We start from the raw sequence: 19,597 nt of genomic DNA, 5'->3' as shown, positions 1-19,597 counted from the left end.
GTCCAGCTTCACATTGGTCCGTGCAACACACATTGCACCATGCACATGTTTTAGACCTCAATATATCTGATGCAAAGTGCCGGAGTAACTCAGCGAGGAAGGCAACATCTGTTGAGAGAAGGAATGGGTGGCGTTTTGGGTCGAGACCCTTCGTCTGAAGAAGAGTCTCGACCCGAAAACGTCACCCATTCCTTCTCTCCAGAGGTGCTGCCTGTCCCGCTGAGTTACTCCGGCACTCTGTGTCTAACAGGATAAGTTGTTACATTGGTCGGAGATAAGGATTAGGGGAGATGCTGGCATCGAACCACCGGATACTGAAGCCAAAAGCATGGCAGGCAAGCGGAATGTGGAGCACCAGTGTGTTTCCATGGTGACTGCACTGCTACACAGTACACTGGAGCGCATCTCCTGACAAGAACGCAGGGACAACGTTGACTATTGCTGCTCCACAGCTCATGTTGATAAACGATAGGAGCAGAATCAGGCCATTCGGCCCATCAAGTCTACTCCACCATGTGGATCGAAACCTTTTTACATTCTGGATTATAAGATCCACTTCCGAGGTCCATTTTAACTGTGACAATGTTTGGGCAGGGAGGGGCAGATCAGTGAGCAGTACTGAACTACTATCTACCTCATCACCGACCCTTGTACTATCCTTGATCGGATGTTGCCCTTGCACTAAACGTTATTCCCTTATCATGTATCTATACACTGTAAACGGCTCGATTGTGATCATGTATTGCCTTTCCGCTGACTGGATAGCACGCAACAAAAGCTTTTCACTGTACCTGGTTCACCTGACATTAAACTAAACTAAGCTGTTCCCCATGTTGGGTGAGTCCAGAACCAGGGGTCACACAGTTTAAAAATAAGGGGTTGGCCATTTAGAACGGAGACGAGGAAAAACTTTTTCACCCAGAGAGTTGTGAATCTGTGGAATTCTCTGCCTCAGTAGGCAGTGGAGAACAATTCTCTGGATACTTTCAAGAGAGAGTTAGATAGGGCTCTTAAAGATAGCGGAGTCAGGGGATATAGGTAGAAGGCAGGAAAGGGGTACTGATTGTGGATGATCAGCCGTGATCACATTGAATGGTGGTGCTGGCTCGAAGGGCCGAATGGCCTCTACTCCTGCACCTATTGTCTATTGTCTAATGTCCAATGGGAGACAGGCTTAGTTAAACAACCTCCGCCTGTAACAGGAGCCCTGTGATCACATGTTCCTGACCTTCCCGCTTAAGAGTTCTAAGACTTGTGACCTGGTACCAGTCGGCACGAACACCCACTTCCCGCTGAGATGACGTGTTTGTTTACAGATTTAACTGGTGTAGACATCAAAGCAAACAGGCAACTCCAGCAGGACTTGTAGACCAATCCCCAAGGCTCAACAGGTCAGTATCCCTTGGTATCGATTCCAGGGATCGATCCAGGTCATTTAGTGATGCAGCTCTCGAGAGGTCCCTTTGCACTATTTGAGCCTGAGTGTATTAAGTGTCCTGTTACTGGGCATGTGGCATTCAATCACGACACATCACCAGATGCTCAGAGAGACAGCAGAGACAGAGAAATGCCACTGCATCTCGCATTCTCCTGAACAAAACGAGCTGAAGATCCCGCTCCACAATTCCTTCAGCCTCAAGCATCAAGACCCTCTGATTTTAGATGATCAGCCATAGAAACATAGACAATAGGTGCATGGCTGATCATCCAACTCAGTATCCCATCCCTGCCTCCTCTCCATACCCCCTGATCCCTTTAGCCGCAAGGGCCACATCTAACTCCCTCTTAAATATAGCCAATGAACTGTGGCCTCAACTACCTTCTGTAGCAGAGAATTCCAAAGATTCACCACTCTCTGTGTAAAAAATGTTTTTCTCATCTCGGTCCTAAAAGATTTCCCCCTTATCCTTAAACTGTGTGGCCCCTTGTTCTGGACTTCCCCAACATCGGGAACCCCAGCCTTGATCATATTGAATGGCGGTGCTGGCTCGAAGGGCCGAATGGCCTCTATTTTCCTATGTTTCTATGTTTATGGGCAAACCAGGACGTCTTTGGAGTTTGAGGGGGAAACGGAGTACCCGGGTAAAACCCACGCAGGTCAGGGGGAGAACGTGCAAACTCCGTACAGACAGCACTCGGCACTACGAGGCAAGCAACTCTACCGCTGCACCACCGTACCTATCTACTGTGGGCTACATTGAGAGCCATATAATGACAAGGAGCTGCTTCAAGAATATATATTTAAAAAATATCCTCGATTAGCAAACAAGCTGCCATGGAGAGTAGCCAATAATGTTTAGTCCGCTCACACTGCATGCCAACACCAAGCTGACGAGAATTACAATTCTGCCGATCATCTCATTATGGGTCTGAAGAAGGGTCTCGACCCGAAACGTCACCTATTCCTTCGCTCCATAGATGCTGCCTGTCCCACTGAGTTTCTCTAGCATTTTTGTCCACCTCATTAATGGGAATTGCAATAGTCAAGTGAAGAGAGTTTTATTGTCATATGTTCCGGATGGGACAATTAAATCCTTACAACAGAATATGTGAATATGTAAACATTGTACAGGGGAAGAGAAAATTTAGTCTTTTGCAGTTCAGAGCTGAGGGCTTGTTCGTTGTTTAATAACCTGATGGCTGTAGGGAAGTAGCTGTTCCTGAACCTGGATGTTACAGTTTTCACGCTCCTGTACCTTCCTCCCGATGGCAATGGTGAGATGAGAGTGGGTCCTTGATGATTTTGACATCCAGAATCAAGGGAAGAGTGCAAGGGAGTGCAGGGTGGTGGATGGAGCAGAGATTAAGCTGCTGACTGACTCCAAAAGACATCTGTGTGCTGGAATGTACTTGGCCAAGATTCCTGATAGATTCTGCCAAGTCTCAAAACTGCAGGAGATACAGTCAGTTCCCCCGACCTCGAGCTGCCTCTTCTGGCAAAAGCCAGCCATTTCTTAAACTCACTTGTTTAGTTTAGTTTAGAGATACAGCACGGAAACAGAGCCCTTCGGCCCACCGAGTCCGCACCGACCAGCGATCCCCACACATTAACACTACCCTACACACTCTGGGGACAATTTACACTTATACCAAGCCAATTCACCGCCAAACCTGCACGTCTTTGAAGTGTGGGAGGAAACCGAAGATCCGAGAAAACCCACGCCTGGAAAAAACCACTCCGCAGGCAGCACCCAGTCGGGATCGAACCCGGGGGCGCTGAACGTGACAAACCCGCGTCCACAGGCCTCACATCTTTTAATCGTAGTCGGGATCACAATCCCGGGCTATCTCTGGCGCTGCCCAACCCTCTCAGAGATGCTGCCCCAACTAATCTTCTGTCCACTTGAAGAAGAGCAGCGAGCGACTCTACCTGCTGCGCCACCATGCCTCACATCTTTTCAGCATCATTGCTCTTAGCAATGCTTCCACTGAAGAATCAAAAATTTTGGGCAATTTATCCCTCTGCATAACAATAGTTTATTTGGTATTAAGTAAAAAAGTTAGACCATTTTCAGAGTTGTACCATTGACAATGGACATTAGAAACAAGCCCTGGATGTCAAAAGCCACTTAAGGAAAGATATTTTTAAATAGCCAGTGTCCAAAGATTATTCCAAATAATTCACAATATAACATGATTTTTATATCTAATTTACATTAATTTATAGGCCAAATGGAAGGAATTTAGTGTTCAAAATGAGCTACTCGCTATAGATAACTTGATATATTCTCTCCATTTAAGATGCTGCCTGGGGTCTCACTAAGAACTTATTCCAGCATTTTACCTTGTCTATCTTGCAGCGATTTTTTTGTAAACCATGTGCATCAGCCAGTTCCGTTTTAAACCCGCCCCCTTACGCAATCGCGGCCATGGCTACATTCCCAATGGCGAAGAGGTTTTGTAGACACCTAAACATAGACGCAAAATGCTGGAGTAACTCGGTGGGACAGGCAGCATCACTGGAGAGAAGGAATGGGTTAAAACAGAGGTCTGGCAATATGTAGGTAACATCTCGTGAAAGGCTTGGGATCAGAGGGTGATAACAGACCTCTCTACAGAGGCGAATGCCTTAGCAAATATTCAATGGCACTTCTTGTAATTACGCATGGCTGGTTGTCAGATTACTGCTGTTAAGAATCACAATATTAGTGGTTCAACAGGCAACAGTATTAATTAAGCAATAAAAACGCAGAGAGGAAGTGCGACGACTTTGTCGAGAGATTTTAGTTTAGAAATTCAGCATTGATACAGGCCCTTCGGCCCTACGAGTCCATGCCAACCATTGATCACCCATTCACACTAGTGTATTGTTACCCACTTTCTCATCCACTCCCTACACACACACCGAGCAATTTACAGTCAATAAGCCTACAACCTTTGGGATGTGGGAGTAAACCGGAGCACCCGGAGAAAACCCACGTGGTCACAGTGAGAATGTGCAAACTCCACATAGACAGCTTATATAATATTTGACAGCACTGGCTGGTGTTTAGAAGAATGAGGGGGGACCTCATTGAAACGTGCGGGATAGTGAAAGGCTTGGATAGAGTGGATGTGGAGAGGATGTTTCCACTAGTGGGAGAGTCTAGGACTAGAGGGCACAGCCTCAGAATTAAAGGACTTATTTTAGGAAGGAGATGGGGAGGAATTTCTTTAGTCAGAGGGTGGTGCAGTGGTGGAGTAGCTGCCTCACAGCGCTAGAGTCCCTGTGCTCGATCCGGAACGGAGCTTGTATGTTCTCCACGTGACCTGCGTGGGTTTTCCCCGGGTGCTCCGGTTTCCACCCACACTCCAAAGACGTGCAGGTTTGAAGGGTAATAGGCTTGGGTAAGAATTGTAAATTGTCCCTAGTGTGTGTAGGATAGTGCTAATGTACGAGGATTGCTGGCTGTCGCGGACTTGATGGGCAGAAGGGCCTGTCGTGTGCTGTATCTCTTATAAAGACTAAATTGGAATAGGAGGACAAGGCGGAGTATGGTATACGGGACTAACATTGATGTGTACAATGGTCGGCATGGATTTGATGGGCCTAAGGGCCTGTTTCTGCACTGTAAGATTCTTCCATAATGAAACAAGAGAGGGGGGGGGGATGAAAGATAGGAGCATTATACACGTCCCTGTCTGTCAGTTCCATGTGAGCCAGTCCTCACAATCCTGCACAAAACCATTTGGATCGGAGGGTTAATTAACTGTCCGTTGCAGGAAGCTATTTAGGGTTTTGTTCCAGCTCCCTCATTAGTTTTACCGAGTTTGGAAACGCTGACTGCTCCATGAAAGATGTCCTTTGTAATCATATTTAACTGGGGGGAAACCTCTCACGGCTATGACTAATGCAGCTGGAACAAACAGATCAATGCCCCCAAGAGCCATCAACGTTCTTGTTTAGCTCGTGTTGTATTACTAGTGAACAGTCAGTGGGCGTATCGGGGCAAAGTGGTCTCGGTCAACCTGACCACGCTCTTCAATAAATGCAGAGAGACAACTCCACATTCACAGTGTCATACGGTGTGGAAACAGGCCCTTCGGCCCAACTTGCCCATGCCGACCCACATGCCCCATCTGCACTCGTCCCACCTGCCCACGTTTGGTCTATCTCTCAACCGACTGCTGCTAATATAAAACCTTTCATCAGCCACGTAGATCAGCTCAGTGCACAGATTGGCAGCAGAACGACACTGGGACATGAGTCAATCATGTGAGTTACTAAGGAAGATTAACCTGGTGAATTTGCTTTGAGATCTGGTAAATCTAAGCTTGTGGACTGTGCTTGGTGAGCCAGCCTTTTCTCAGCAGTAACTACACTGTGTGAATAATGCCTTTCATCATGTTCCCATGGTCCTGGCCTCATTCTCCTACTCCTGAACCCGTCCGACTGAAAGATTAAAGTGGTTACATAACTCCACGGTCCCACTAATTACACAGGATTAAATCAACAGTGTTTGCTACAGGTTCAACGTCTTGGAAACCCCTGCCCACCGCAGCAATTGGCACCCATTCTGCCCATTCACCCTGTACACCCATCCACCCATCGCCACAGCCCACCACAGTGGGGTTACCAGCATGGCACCCATCCTGTGCACCCATCCTACCCACCCAATCAATATTGCCCACCCACCCTACACACCCAGACTGCCCACACATCCACTCACCCACCCACCCTGCCCACAACGTCAGGTTCACCATCTTGCCCACCCATTCTTTACCAATTCAACTCCTCAGACAAGTCAACCACAGCCCAGTTGTCGGCACTCAGCCAATCACCCTGGTCTTGAAGAAAAACAAAGGTACGCAGACACAACATCTCTGAAGAAGGGTCTCAACCTGAAACGTCACCCATTCCTTCTCGCCAGAGATGCTGCCTGCCCCGCTGAGTTACTCCAGCTTTTTTGCATCTACCTTCAGTGTAACCCAGCATCTGCAGTTCCTTCCTACACAAGTTTACTTTTTCTCACAGAGAGTTGTGAGTCTGTGGAATTCTCTGCCTCAGAGGGCGGTGGAGGCCGGTTCTCTGGATGCTTTCAAGGGAGAGCTAGATAGTGCTCTTAAAGATAGCGGAGTCAGGGGATATGGGGAGAAGGCAGGAACGGGGTACTGATTGGGGATGATCAGCCATGATCACATTGAATGGCGGTGCTGGCTCGAAGGGCCGCATGGCCTCTACTCCTGCACCTATTGTCTATTGTCTATTGTCTAAGTTTAGATTAAATCTGTGCTTTGCAACCTTCACATTGTGTCATGCTTTGGATAAACGGGTGAATGCAAGCTTGGAGGGAACATTTTTACGGAGATGGATCAGGAAGATAGCAGATAGCAAATGCATCATCTCCAAAAGAATGAAAGAGTTTCCTCCATCAATTACATGAGCTCAGATGCAAACCATCATTAAATTAGATGGTTTATAGTCATTCAATGGTATGAAAGAAATGCTGACATTTTCTTTTATAAATATAGCAATGCTTCAACAGAGACAGTTACACAATGAAAGTTTGCATATAACAACTCTGTCACCACTGGGCAATCTAAATTGGCTCCATTTCAATCTCATCTCAACCACAAGAGCACATCAGGAAGTCTGCAAAAGATTTCCAAAAATCTTGCTGAATATAGGAGTATAGACATTTTAACTCCCTGCATTCTGACAGCATTTTCTTAAATATTTATTTCCTCATCATCTTGCAAAGCTGACAACTTCACTTGCACTTAACTCCAACTGGCTTCACCTGGAAAACTGACTCAATGCCACCAACAATGTAGACTGACGAGCAGATTACTACAGGATGCACCACCACTGGTGGCCTTAAACATTGCAGCAGAGTTACTCCAGCACTTTGTGTCTTCTTTTCTAAACCAGCATCTGCAGTTCCTTGTTTCTACCCTTAGTTTAGTGGTTTAGTTTAGAGATACAGCGTGGAAACAGGCTCTTCGCCCACCGAGCAGTGATCTACGCACACTAACACTATCCTACACACACACACACACACTAGGGACAATTTACAATTAAACCTGTACGTCTTTGGTGTGTGGGAGGAAACTGTGAGAAAACCCACGCGGTCACGGGGAGAACATACTCGTGAATCAGGCTCTTGAATAAATCAAATCTACAAACTAATGACTTTGGTTACACAAACGTCACCTATTCCCTTCACTCCATAGATGCTGCCTCAACAGCTGAGTTTCTCCAGCATTTTTGTCTACCTTCGATTTTCCAGCATCTGCAGTTCCTTCTTAAACAGATTGAAACCAAGTGTTTTTGAAACCCTGCATAAGACTTGCAATAAAACAACTTACACACTTCAATTAAGGGACTTAAGTGAAAGACAGCAGGAGAGATATTTAACCATCTATCAAATAAGTGCTGTGTATCATTATTAAGCCCAATCACGCAGTATGTGACCCAGATTAAGTCAAATTCACAGACTGGGGAAGAATCAGTCTGTGTGTTTATTGGATGTAAATACCTTGTGGGATCAGGCTGTGGGAATGTTAATCCACAAAACTGGTGGATAGATTAATGCAACAAGAAAGAGGTTCTCAAAACTGTTCCGATTCCAAGATCCAAACAAATTTGTTGTTGAGGATTCTATGTACCTTCCATATCTCTCGTTTCCCTCTCCCCGACTCTCAGTCTGAACAAGTATCTCGACCCCAAAAACTTCACCCATGTTCTCCACAGATGCTGCCTGACCCGCTGAGTTATGGTGCAGCAGCATCTATGGAGCTAAGGAAATAGGGAACGTTTCGGGCCGAAACCCTTCTGGAAATAGGCAACGTTTCGGGCCGAAACCCGGAAGGGTTTCGGCCCGAAATGTTGCCTATTTCCTTAGCTCCATAGATGCTGCTGCACCCGCTGAGTTACTCCAGCACTCTGTGAAACGTCACCTATCCCATGTTCTCCAGATGATGCTGACCCGCTGAGTTACTCCAGCACTCTGAGTCACCTATCCATGCACTCAGATGCTGCCTGAAACGTTACTCCACCTATCCATGTTCTCACCTATCCATGTTCTCCACAGATGCTGCCTGACCCGCTGAGTTACTCCAGCACTCTGTGAAGCGTCACCTATCCATGTTCTCCACAGATGCTGCCTGACCCGCTGAGTTACTCCAGCACTCTGTGAAACGTCACCTATCCATGTTCTCCACAGATGCTGCCTGACCCGCTGAGTTACTCCAGCACTCTGTGAAACGTCACCTATCCATGTTCTCCACAGATGCTGGCTGACCTGCTGAGTTACTCCAGCACTCTGTGTATCTTTTTAAACAGCTCGTCCAAAGAACTGCACACGTTAGATCTTGTGGATAGATACAAAAAGCTGGAGTAACTCAGCGGGGCAGGCAGCATCACTGGAGAGAAGGAATGGGTGACATTTCGGGTTGAGACCCTTCTTCAGACTGAGCATTTAAACCTCAATACACTCAAGTTCTGAAGAAGGGTCTCGACCCAAAATGGAGGAAGATATCTGAACTTTATTGCCTTCCATCACAGTGAGGAATGTGGATTCCACTGCAGTAGATGTTTATATTAAATTGATTTTGTGTGTGTATTGTGTACTTTCCACTTAGTATGGCTGTTTGTCAACTCAAGTTTCACTGTAGCCTAGCTGGTTAAGTGACAATGAATGCAAACTTGAACTATCTTCCTACACATTAGATAGAAACATAGACAATAGGTGCAGGACCAGGCCATTCAGCCCTTCGAGCCAAAACCGCCATTCAATATGATCATGGCTGATCATCCAAAATCAGTAGGAAAGAACTGCAGATGCTGGTTTAAATCGGTTTAAAATCAGTACCAAAAAATATCCAGAATTAGTACCCCGTTCCTGCGTTCTCCCCATACCCCTTGATCCCATTAGCCCTAAGAACTAAATCTAACTCTCTTGAAAACATCCAGTGAATTGGCCTCCACTTGGGACAGGTTGGTGGGTTATTGCAGAATATGCCATCTAGTATGAGATGTTGATGTCAACGGCTGCTTGTGTTACACCTAGACTGTCAGATAAATGACCTAGGCTGCCATGTTTCAAGTTTATTGGTCACATACTCAATTATACAGGTATAATCAGTAGTGAGATGGTTAAGTGCCTGTCCAGTTGGTGGCAGTTCAGTTTAGTTTGTCACATGAAGTGAGTTCCAGTGAAATGCACCAGGCTGCCCCATTATCAGGCATCAGCTGTGATGAAGCAGATGCGTTTCCCATTTCCCTTCACTGCTCCAGACACTTCAGTGTATTTTCGTGCTGCGTTGGGTTGGTGGGCTGCAGCTGGCAGTTCTCCACTGTGGCCCGGAGGCAAGAGGAGAGAGGGAAGTGTACCCAGTCCCACTGTGACTGAACCTGCACCAAGCACAGAATGCCCCAGGCCAGAGGCAGGACCAGTGATGCTAGGCCATATAATCCCCAACACAGGCGGCACGATGGTACAGCTGCTGCCTTACAGAACCAGGGACCCGAATACTGCTGCTGTCTGTACAGAGTTTGTACGTTCTCCCCGTGACCTGCGTGGGTTTTCTCCGGGATCTTCTGTTTCCTCCCACACTCCAAAGATGTACGGGCTTGTAGGTTAATTGGTTTTGTGCGCAGTGCATTCAGAAAGTATTCAGACCCCTTCGCTTTTTTCACATTTTGTTACCTTACAGCCTTATTCTAAAATGGATTAAATTATCATCAATCTATGCACAATACCCCAGAATAAAAAAGCAAAAACAGGTGTTTAGAAATTTTGTGTATAGATTGATGATAAAAAAATGAATTTGATACATAGGAGAATAAGGCTTTTCCCCTTCACCTTAAACGTATGGTGACCCTATAAAAATGAGTTTAGCTTGGCATCATGTTCAAGTCAAGTTTATTTGTCACATACACATACGAGATGTGCAGTGCAATGATATGTTCGGCACCGACATACAAACATAGAAATTAGGTGCAGGAGTAGGCCATTCGGCCCTTCGAGCCTGCACCGCAATTCAATATGATCATGGCTGATCATCCAACTCAGTATCCTGTACCTGCCTTCTCTCCATACCCCCTGATCCCCTTAGCCAGAAGGGCCACATCTAACTCCCTCTTAAATATAGCCAATGAACTGGCCTCAACTACCCTCTGTGGCAGAGAGTTCCAGAGATTCACCACTCTCTGTGCGAAAAAAGTTCTTCTCATCTCGGTTTTAAAGGATTTCCCCCTTATCCTTAAGCTGTGACCCCTTGTCCTGGACTTCCCCAACATCGGGAACAATCTTCCTGCATCTAGCCTGTCCAACCCCTTAAGAATTTTGTAAGTTTCTCTAAGATCCCCTCTCAATCTCCTAAATTCTAGAGAGTATAAACCAAGTCTATCCAGTCTTTCTTCATAAGACAGTCCTGACATCCCAGGAATCAGTCTGGTGAACATAGTGGGTCAAAGGGTGTGTGTTCCAGTCCTGCACTGTTCTATGTTCTAAAGTGCCTTAGATGATGTAGCTGCTGACTAAATTCAAGTGGTAATAATGAATATATGATGAAAGTACAATCTAACCATAGCTGTTCTGCCACAGCCCTTTCATGTTCTAATGCAACACTCGTTTGCAGCATAGGTCTTTGCACAGAGTGGTGGTGGGGGGTGGTGGGGAGGCTGAGATACCACCCAGAGGTCAGTGATACATCATGCAGCATTTTTCCCATTGATCATGAGCAGGGACCAAACCACCATAAATCCAAGAGCAGCATCGCCCCCTCATCCCACTCTCTTGTTTAATCACAAACTTGTAGCACTGACTGGAGGCGAGCCAAACGGAAAATGAAACACAGACCTTTAGCGCTCAGAATGCTCGTTGTTAACCCCTCATCTCCCAACACTCTCAAAGTTAAGGTCGTGCCAAGCTGCCCATCGGATGAGTACCAGGATAAACATCATGTCATAAATCTACCCTCTACCCAAGGGGCCAGAATCCCACCATTTGTTTAGATTAGTTTAGAGATATAGCCTGTAAACGGGCCCTTTTTCACCGAGTCTGCAACACACTAGTTCCAACTCACACACCCGGGATCATTTACAGTGTCAATTAACCTACAAATATGCACGTCTTTCCAATATGGGAGGAAACTGGAGCACCCGAAGAAAACCCAACACAGTTACAGGGAGATCGTGCAAACTCCACATAGACAGCACCCGAGGTCAGGATTGAACCTGGGTCTCTGGCATTGTAAGACAGCAACTCTACCGCTGCACTACTCTGCCACCCTATACAACGGGTAGTTTGCTATGGTGAGATCAAGGCAGCACAGTGGCGCAGCAGTAGAACAGCTGCCTCACAGCGGCAAGCACCTGGGTTTGATCCTGACCACGGGTGCTGTCTCTGTGGAGTTTGCGCGCTCTCCCTGATGTGCGATAATTTCCCCTGTTGTGTAGGGAGTGGATGAGAAAGTGGGATAATATAGAACTCGTGTGAAGGGGTGATCGATGGTCGGCATGGTCTCGGTGGGCTGAAGGGCCTGGTTCCACGCTGCATCTCCACAACCACATTGTAAAGGTAATTGTGTCAGTGGGGGAGAGGGGCTTGGGGGCCAAATAGTTTCAGACTCGCAATAAGAAAGTGTTTTTCTTCCAGAAAGATTTTCAAAAATAAAGGATCATTTGTGAAATCCAAGTTGTTATGGGAAGTGGACAGGGGCAAAGTTAGGAAAAATGGCTTAATTCCAGACTTAATAACCAAAAATTCAAAACGCAATAACTGCTCAAATATTTTCCGAATTAACTTTGACATTATTTCAGTGTGCCTGCACATTGTCATGTCGGGCCAGACTGGTTCTGCTAAGATCGCCAAGCCTGGATTAGTTGTAAATATGAATGTTGAGTGTACTGGGATATTAAACGGTGGAGTAACCTTGTTTTATCGAAGAGAGACACAAATGCTGGAGTAATTCAGTGGAGATACACACAAAATGCTGGAGTAATTAATTGAAGATACACACAAAATGCTGGAGTAACTTAGAACAGGCAGTATCTCTGGAGGTGGTCCCTGCCTGCTTAAAAAAATCCATCATTGTACCGGTACCAAAAAATGCCTCCCCAGCCTGCCTGAATGACTACCGTCCGGTGGCCCTTACCTCGGTAGTCATGAAATGCTTTGAGAGGCTGGTGAAGAATCACATCTGCGCCTTCCTCACTCGGAACATGGACCCGTTGCAGTTCGCATACCGTCCAAACAGGTCCACGGACGATGCGGTCTCCCAGGTCTTGCACACCGCTCTCTCCCATCTGGACAGCCAGAACGGGGGCTACGTGAGGATGCTGTTCATAGACTACAGTTCAGCCTTCAACACGATAGTCCCCACCAGACTGGCCGGGAAGCTACTGGCATTGGGGCTCAACACCTCCCTGTGTGCCTGGGTCCTGGACTTTCTCACCGCCAGGCCCCAGGTAGTCAAGATGGGAGGGAATACATCGAAGTCCCTCACCCTGAGCACAGGATCGCCCCAGGGTTGCGTCCTCAGCCCCCTATTGTACTCTCTGTACACACATGACTGTGGGGCTAGGTTCAGCTCCAATTCAATAATTAAGTTTGCTGATGACACTGTGGTGGTGGGCCTGATCTCAGACAATGATGAGAGGGCCTACCGGGAGGAGGTGGCTGATCTAGCACTCTGGTGCCAGGAGAACAGCCTCCTCTTGAACATCAAAAAAACGAAGGAGCTGATCATGGACTTTAGGAGGGCACATCATCCGAGGACGTACACTCCATTGAGTATAAATGGGGATCCTGTGGATAGGGTGAACTGTTTTAAATATCTGGGAGTCCACATCTCTGAGGATATGACATGGTCATCACACGCCTCAGCACTGGTGAGTAAGGCAAGGCAGCGCCTTTACCACCTCAGGCAATTGAGGAAATTCAGAGTGTCTCCGAGGATCCTCCAGTGCTTCTACGCAGCGGCGGTGGAAAGCATCTTGTCCGGGAACATTACCATCTGGTTCGGGAATTGCTCTGCCAAGGACAAGAAGGCTCTGCAGAGAGTAGTGCGTTCGGCCGAACGCACTATGGGAACTTCACTCACCCCCCTGCAGGAACTATACAACAGGAGGTGCAACTCCAGAGCAAACAAAATCATGAGAGACCTCTTCCACCCCTGCAACGGACTGTTCCAGCTGGTACGGTCAGGCAAACGCCTCCGTTGCCAGGCGGTGAGAACGGAGAGGTTGAGAAGGAGTTTCTTCCCAGAGGCAATTCGGACTGTAAACGCCTTTCTCACCAGGGACTAACTGTACAGAACGTTTTTCCTTCTATTATTTATTATGTAAAATAATATGTGTGTTATGATTGTGTTTATAATTTGTTTGGATGTTTTGTTGTTCCGTGAGCATTGCCACTTTCATTTCACTGCACATCTCGTATGTGTATGTGACAAATAAACTTGACTTGACTTGACTTGACGAGAAGGGATGGGTGATGTTTCGGATCCAGTCCCTGTTTTGTGCTTATTTTAGTGTTGAAGAACTCTTACATGTGTATGTAGGAACTGCAGATGCTGGTTTACACCTCGACCTCGGCCCTTCGAGCCATTCGAAGGGCCGAATGGCCTCCTCCTGCACCTATTTTCTATGTTTCTATGCTAGTGTGGATCAGGCACCTTGGTCAGCATTGGCAAGTTGGGCTGAAGGGCCTGTTTCCGTGCTGTGTGATTATAACTCTATGAACAGGGTTCCTATGTGGCCCTGTATAGAACCAATGGGGACCAAATGTTTTTTTCAGTCAGAAAGAAATATATAATTAAACCCTTATTTTTCCAGTCACGTGGAGCATTTGTTTATTATTTGTGTGCGTTGGCACCGTTCTATCTACAAAAACAAACACTGGTTAAAACTGTACCCTCTCTAAGATCACTCCTGCTGAACATCAAGGTGGGGGTGGGGGGGGGGTGCTAGTGCCGGAGAGATGGTCAGCTTACACATGCCACGTCACCACAGATCTCTGTAGAACTGACCCTAGCATAAAGAGTTCCTGTACACACCCCCGCAGCAAGTCCTCTTGCCCAGTTCCAAAAGCAAGCCAGCCTCCCCGACCTTCAAATAACTGGTTCTATGAGTAAAAGCAGTTCCTCGCCTCAAGGCCCAACACAAAACTATTTTGGTTTCTCTTCAATTACAATTTGGCAGAAGCAGTCTTAGGCAATTCTTAAAGCAACAACTAAACTCATAGGTTTCATATTTACCATAACCTACAATTCTAAACCACTGCTCAAAATTGCACCTTAAGTTGGAGTTATTCCAGGAAACTTTCTTCCACTAAAGTCCTGCATTGATCTTATATTTGAAGCGACCTCATACCAAACTTCAAATGCAAGGTGTAATTTTTAGTTTGCTTATCAAAGTGATGAGATACTGTTGGCAAAGGATCAAAGGGACTTTTCGTTTTGTTCTCTCCTTCCTGACCCAAATGTAAATCAAAGCCAATCAGCAAAGACGTAAAGGTTACAAAGAAAATACTGCTAACAATTTCAGCCGTGGCAACAACAATGAAAATGATTTGTTTTCCTGGCTTAGAGTTTAGTTTAGTTTAGAGATACAGTGTGGAAACAGGCCCTTCGGCCCACCGAGTCTGCGCCTACTAGCGATCCCTGCACACTAACACTATCCTACACACACTGGGGACAATTTACAATGACACCAAAGCCAATTAGTCGACAAACCTGCACGTCTTTGGAGTGTGGGAGGAAACCGGAGCACCCGGAGAAAACCCACGCAGGTCACGGGGAGAACGTACAAACTCCGTACAGACAGCACCCGCAGTCAGGATTGAACCCGGGTCTCTGGCGCTGTGAGGCAGCAACTCTACCGCTGCGCCACCGTCCAGTTACGGATCTGAACTCACACACGAGGTTTAAAGTTTTTGGACGAGCTGGAGATAAAGAAGTTGGCCTAATCCTTCATTGGTAGGGCCTTGCTTTCATCCAATCTCTAACAAGCCCAAAGAACATCAAACTATTTATCGCCCATTGACTACAATCGAAAACCAAAGTGGCAATGTTATAAGATTGAAAATAACCACGTCAACTTGTGTGGAGGAAGCTCCTGCTGCAATAAAATGATGAGGCAACGAGACTCCGTTATTGCTGGAATCTAAAGCAAAAAACACAGAGTGCTGGAGGAACTCAGCGGGTCAGGCAGCATCTGTGGAGAACATGGATAGATGACGTTTCACAGAGTGCTGGAGTAACTCAGCGGGTGCAGCATCATCTATGGAGCTAAGGAAATAGGCAACGTTTTGGGCCCGAAACGTTGCCTATTTCCAGAAGGGTTTCGGCCCGAAGAGGGTCAGGCAGCATCTGTGGAGGGAATGGACAGATGATGTTTTGGGACGGGGCCCTTCTTTGGACACTGGATTGGGGGGAGTGAGGGTGAGGGTGGGGGGGAGAGGCCAGGGGAAATATTTCTCCATTTTCAAGCCCTTCATTTTTTTCAACCACCCCCCACACTTTCCCCGTGCAACCCTAGTACACACACCCTACTCCTTCCCCCATCACCCAACCCCCCCTGCTCATTTCATTTCCCCAAGTCCCCCATTCAATTTTTAACCCCCTTCCTTCCCCCTCTACCCGTATCCCTCCACCAACTATACAATATCCTGTTGTGCTGCAAGAATGCAAGGATTTCATTGACCTATCTGGGACACATGACAATAAATTCTCTTGACTTGACTTGACACAGATGCTGGCTGACCCGCTGAGTTCTCCCAGCACTGTGTTCTAAAGATCCTAGAGCGGAGCGCTCCACTCTAAGATCTTTGCTGTGTTCTGCTCAAGAACCAAGGACAGGTTTTTGACAGCAGCCGATGACTGGGGGAACCTGTTCCACAACAACTCCACCCGCAGATTAGCACACGGCTTTGTAAAGGTTCTGCAGAGGAAGCAGCACAGAATGCAAACATTTCATGTTCCAAACACATTCTTCACCGACTTCTGCAGTTGCACTCAGAAGGCATTTTATCGGGATTGCATCACAGCACGGTTTGGGAACAGCTCCGTCCAAGACCACAAGAAATTGCAGTGAATTGTAGACGCAGCCCAGACCACCACACAAACCAACTCCCTTCCATTGACCCCATCTACACCTCACGCTGTCTCAGCAAGGCCAGCAGCATCATCGAGGACGAGTCACACCCCGGCCACTCCCTCTTCTCCCCTCTCCCATCGGGCAAGAGGTACAGAAGTGTGTAAACGCACACCACCAGATTCAGGGACAGTTTCTTCCCAGCTGTAACCAGGCAACTGAACCATCCTACCACAACCAGAGAGCAGTGCTGAACTACTATCTACCTCATTGGTGACCCATGGACCATCCTTGATCGGACAGTGCTGGCTTTACATTGCACTAAACATTACTAGTCGGGATCGAACCTGGGTCTCCAGCGCTGTAAGGCAGCATGGCTACCGCTGCACCACCGTGCCACCAGCACTTTGTGTCTATCTTTGATATAAACCAGCTCCCCATCGCACAGGTATCTCCCACGTGGCCCTTACCATTTTGATGGGCTTCTGCCGCAGGTCAGCCTCGGTCACCAGGATGTCCTGGTCCTTCACCTGGATGCCGCGGTGAGACAGGACCTGCAGGACAGCGGCATTGTCGGCCGGCGGAGCCTGCTCTCCTGGGGACAGTGTGTGGCCACACACTCGGCAGTAGATGTCCGAAGACAGCAGCAGACCGATGACCGGTGGCTTGATGTGCTCCTGCTCGTACTGGTCCGTGTAGAACGGCTCCCGCAACTCCTCCGGAACATTCTCTGTGAGGAACAAGACCAGCAACGTGAGACTGTTGTCACCCAACTTTCCCCACATCAACACTCAACCCCCACAAATAAACACAGGGGGGGGGGTTATTGTCTCAATTTCTCCTGATGGTAGAAGCGAGATAAGAGCGTGGCCAGGGTGCTTTTATTTAGTTTAGAGAGACAACACGGAAACAGGCTCCTCGGCCCACCGAGTCCGTGCCGACCAGCGATTTGAATTGAATTGAATGGAATACTTTTTTACCACCTTTGTTTGCATAACCACGGTATGCAAATAGTCGACACATAAAGGGCGCTTACAAAGTAACAAACGAGGTTACAAAGTAACAAACACGGTTACAAAGTAACAAACAAAGTTACAAAGTAACAAACGAGGTTACAAAGTAACAAACACGGTTACAAAGTAACAAACAAAGTTACAAAGTAACAAACACGGTTACAAAGTAACAAACACGGTTACAAAGTAACAAACACGGTTACAAAGTAACAAACACGGTTACAAAGTAACAAACACGGTTACAAAGTAACAAACAAAGTTACATAGTAACAAACAAGGTTACAAAGTAACAAACACGGTTACAAAGTAACAAACAAAGTTACATAGTAACAAACACGGTTACAAAGTAACAAACACGGTTACAAAGTAACAAACACGGTTACAAAGTAACAAACACAAGGTTACAAAGTAACAAACACGGTTACAAAGTAACAAACAAAGTTACATAGTAACAAACACGGTTACAAAGTAACAAACACGGTTACAAAGTAACAAACACGGTTACAAAGTAACAAACACGGTTACAAAGTAACAAACACGGTTACAAAGTAACAAACACGGTTACAAAGTAACAAACAAAGTAACTTTGTAACTTTGTGTGATCCCCACACATTAACACTATCCTACACACACTAGGGACAATTTACATCAACATTTAACCCTCCAAAAGGAACACAGATCTGGGGGGGGATGGGGAATGAAATGTCCTTGTTTCGGGCCGAGATCCTGCATTGGTATTTTTAACCCTTAATCGGGCGAGTGGGAAGATTGGGCACTTGTGTTCATCAGTTACTCCAGCACTCTGTGAAACGTCACCTATCCATGTTCTCCACAGATGCTGCCTGACCCGCTGAGTTACTCCAGCACTCTGTGAAACGTCACCTATCCATGTTCTCCACAGATGCTGCCAAACCCGCTGTGTTACTCCAGCACTCTGTAAAACGTCAGCTATCCATGTTCTCCACAGATGCTGCCTGACCCGCTGAGTTACTCCAGCACTCTGTGAAACGTCACCTATCCATGTTCTCCACAGATGCTGCCTGACCCGCTGAGTTACTCCGGCACTCTGTGAAACGTCACCTATCCATGTTCTCCACAGATGCTGCCAAACCCGCTATTCTGTGAAACGTAGCTCCATGTTCTCCATAGCTGCTGCCTGACCCGCTGAGTTACTCCAGCACGATCTGAAACGTCACCTATCCATGTTCTCCACAGATGCTGCCTGACCCGCTGAGTTACTCCAGCACTCTGTGAAACGTCACCTATCCATGTTCTCCACAGATGCTGCCTGACCCGCTGAGTTACTCCAGCACTCTGTGAAACGTCACCTATCCATGTTCTCCACAGATGCTGCCTGACCCGCTGAGTTACTCCAGCACTCTGTGTCTGTCTTTAATATTCTTCGTGACGTTGGTATTCAACAGGATTTGGATGTCCTCGGTACAAATCAAATAAAGATAGACACAAAAATACTGGAGTAACTCAACGGGTCAGGCAACATCTCAGGAGAGAAAAAAATAATAGGTGACGTTTCTAGTTGAGACCCTTCCTCAGACTGAGAGTCAGGGCAAAGGGAAACGAGAGATATAGATGGTGAAGGAGATATAGAACAAATGAACGAATGGTGTGTAAAAAAGTAACATTGATAAAGGAAACAAATAAATTAAACAAAATGAGTTTGCAGGTACAACAAGTACATTGGAAAGCAGATGATATATGGTCGACTTAGCCAGAGGACTTTCATGAAAGGTCAAGGACATCTTATCTCCATAATCTCACTACACTATTTGTCTTTCAACTCTGGCCTTTGTCCATCTACCATTCAACCCCTCCCCTCACTGTACCAACCTATCACTAGCCAGGCTCTGCCCCACCCCCCCCCCCACACCCCACCCCCCCCCAAAACACAATCAGTCTGAAAAAGCATCCAAACCAGAAACATCACCCAGAGAGTTTTTTACCCTTCTACCCCAAGGGATGCTGCCCTGACCTGCTGAGCTACTCCAGCACCTTGTGTTTATTGCTGAACCACTTTCCCTCTAAGCAGCAAAGGACAGGTGCA

General features: G+C 46.8%; 1 protein-coding gene across 3 annotated transcripts in view; it reads right to left on the bottom strand.

Moving 5' to 3' along the window:
• The window catches only part of camsap3 (calmodulin regulated spectrin-associated protein family, member 3), an 89,292-nt gene that overhangs the window by 41,043 nt on the left and 28,652 nt on the right, over window positions 1–19,597 (bottom strand). For all 3 annotated transcript variants that reach the window (XM_055663924.1, XM_055663923.1, XM_055663925.1), the window contains exon 2: window positions 16,993–17,252. In XM_055663924.1, coding sequence (XP_055519899.1) covers window positions 16,993–17,252 — 260 coding nt within the window. The remainder of the gene's footprint in view (window positions 1–16,992; window positions 17,253–19,597) is intronic.

This window comes from Leucoraja erinacea, chromosome 39 (assembly GCF_028641065.1).
Source record: "Leucoraja erinacea ecotype New England chromosome 39, Leri_hhj_1, whole genome shotgun sequence".
In the NCBI taxonomy this organism is placed as follows: Eukaryota; Metazoa; Chordata; class Chondrichthyes; order Rajiformes; family Rajidae; genus Leucoraja; species Leucoraja erinaceus.
Note: the sequence above shows the minus strand (reverse complement) of the source record. Positions and strands in the feature narration are given on the sequence as shown.